The 2,419-nt window shown below is 57.3% G+C and overlaps 1 protein-coding gene across 1 annotated transcript in view; it reads right to left on the reverse strand.

Moving 5' to 3' along the window:
• S1PR3 (sphingosine-1-phosphate receptor 3) overlaps positions 1-2,419 on the reverse strand; it is a 3,259-nt gene continuing 840 nt past the window's right edge. The window contains exon 2 of the mRNA XM_006154334.2: positions 1-2,419. Coding sequence (XP_006154396.1) covers positions 1,764-2,419 — 656 coding nt within the window. The 3' untranslated portion in view covers positions 1-1,763.

A 2,419-nucleotide genomic window follows, 5' to 3' on the forward strand; every position in this document is an offset into this window, starting at 1 on the left:
CACATACATGTGCCTGGTGCATTTTTGAACCCATGGGTCCAGGACTAGGACCTTGCAGTTGGCCACATGGGATGCAGGGCCCCAGCCAATATGCCACTGGATGGCCTGCGTTGGTATTTTCGTACGTTCTTAACCCAGTACTTAGGGCCGTACTTTTCTAGGAGTGCCCTATGTTTCCTCATGCTATTCGACAAGAGAATAGCTACTCCTTGGTGGTGTAGGAGGCCAACAAGACCCGCCCTGGTGAGCTTCTCCTCACTCACAGGTGTTCTCTCATCAGCCACACGTCAGAAAGCCTCCACACGGAGTTTCCCCAGAACCTAGGGAATCCCAAACGTTCCTCAGTAAGACCACCTTGGGCCAGATGCAAACAGGAATCAATTTCTCTTAGGAGAAGGAATGGGCAGGTTAAGATGTTCTTTTAGGTATGCTCAGGCACAACTCTCCCTGGAACTCAGCAGCGTATCCTCTTGAAGTTGTTAATCTTTTTTCCAAATGACACAGCACCTTCGTGTTTGTGACAGCTCCACATGCGTGTTCACGCCTCTCTTCATCGATGGACATTGCGCGTGGAACCCCTGGGAAGAAACAAGATGTCTTCCAAGTCGTCCCCTTCTAAGGTTCGCCGAGCTCTGTCAGCTCAGCCCAACCTCGAGGAGTGCTGTCGGGCATCATGTTGGGAAGGTCACGTCTCTTTGAAGACCACGGAAGCTGCTGATCACACTGCCCAGTCGGACAAGCTCATCCTCCTCCCAGCGTTCAGCATGGGGTCGCTTTCCAGAAGCTTGGGTGGCCCCAGCCCCGACTGTGGACGGCGTGGGGGATCACTGACCTGGTGCTGTCCTGACACAGAATCAGACTCAGCAGAGACTAGAAGTGCTGTCTTGCAAGCCTGTCCTCCTCCCACGGGACCTCTGCGCTCCCTGGAGCAGATGGGCATGCCATTTCTAGGGCGGCGAGCCGGGTCAGCCGTCGGACTGCTTTCTCCCTCATGGGTGCTTCCTACGGATAGTCTGGGGATGCAGGCTCCTGGGAGGCCTTGGCTGGCTTTTCTGTGCTTTGCAGAAACCCAGTCGTGCCATCGTGGGTGTGCTTAAACTTGTACAGAGACACATGACTGAAGGGACGAGGGCTGGGCCACACCCACACCCCAGGACCAGCCTTGGATGACACCTCTTTGGGAACTTAGGTCTTAAAAACCTGCTTCACGTGAGACTTCGTGTCAGTCTGAGAAGACTGGGGATGGCATGGCACCTAATGACCGATTCCTTGTACTGGGGTTCCATCAGAACGCACTCGTACAAGCTGTTAAATAGTTGCATGGTGCATGGACACTTCGATAGGTCCCACCAGCCAACACCTAGGACACAGGTGCCAGGTGGCATGGAAATGTAAGCGTACACACGCACCCACTGCATGCACGGTGAGCGTCCTGTAAGGTCCTCGCCCATCATCCAGGGGCGCTTCACACTGAGAAGGCCACTTCACATCGTGTGCGCCTCCCTGTCCCTCCCTGTGGAGCACAGGGAGTGAGTGACGTGCGGGCTCAGTGGAAGGCAGCAGACCACGTCAGCAGCTCAGGACATCCCGAAGACGCTGGGGCCTGGAGCAGACAAGGCACGTCGTCTGCACTGAAATGGGCTGGCAATCCCTGGCTGCCTCCTGGGCACGTCCACGTGCAGTAGACCTGGCAGCGTCCATGTGGAAGCAATGCGTGCATGCAATAAATAAGAGCACAGCTGCAGGCTGGGCTGCGGGCACGCTCACTTGCAGATGGCCCCATTCTGAAGCGTTTTGTTTCTGTCGGTGATGCAGGCCGAGGCCGCTGCATGGGGCAGGTCTTCCTTAACCTTTGGGGAGTGGCTGCTGTTGTTGCTGCTGCTCGATTTGCTTCTGCTGGGGTCGAGAGCAGGCTGGGCGGGCGAGGAGTTGGCCCCCTTCCCCCTGACCAGGCAGGTGCAGACCAGGCGGAAGAAGGCCCGCCGCATCTCCTTGCTGGCCAGCGTGTAGATGACAGGGTTCATGGCAGAGTTGAGCACGGCCAGCACGATGAACCACTGAGCCTTGAAGAGCACGGGGCACTCCTTCACCCTGCAGGCCACGTCAATGAGGAAGAGGATAAAGAGCGGGGACCAGCAGGCGATGAACACGCCCACGACGATCACCACCGTCCGCAGCAGGGCCATGGACCGCTCCGAGTTGTTGTGGTGGGCCACCTTGCGGCTGCTGGACTTGACCAGGCAGTAGATGCGCGCGTACAGGATGACGATGGTCACCAGGATGGCCATGAAGATGCTGATGCAGAAGGCGATGTACTTCTTGGAGTAGAGCGGCAAGATGGTGGAGCAGTCAGGGAGGCTGTGCAGGCAGTTCCAGCCCAGGATGGGCAGGGCGCCCAGCAGGAAGGCGACGAGCCAGC

Source organism: Tupaia chinensis, unplaced genomic scaffold (genome assembly GCF_000334495.1).
Source record: "Tupaia chinensis unplaced genomic scaffold, TupChi_1.0 Scaffold000404_1, whole genome shotgun sequence".
Lineage (NCBI taxonomy): Eukaryota > Metazoa > Chordata > Mammalia > Scandentia > Tupaiidae > Tupaia > Tupaia belangeri.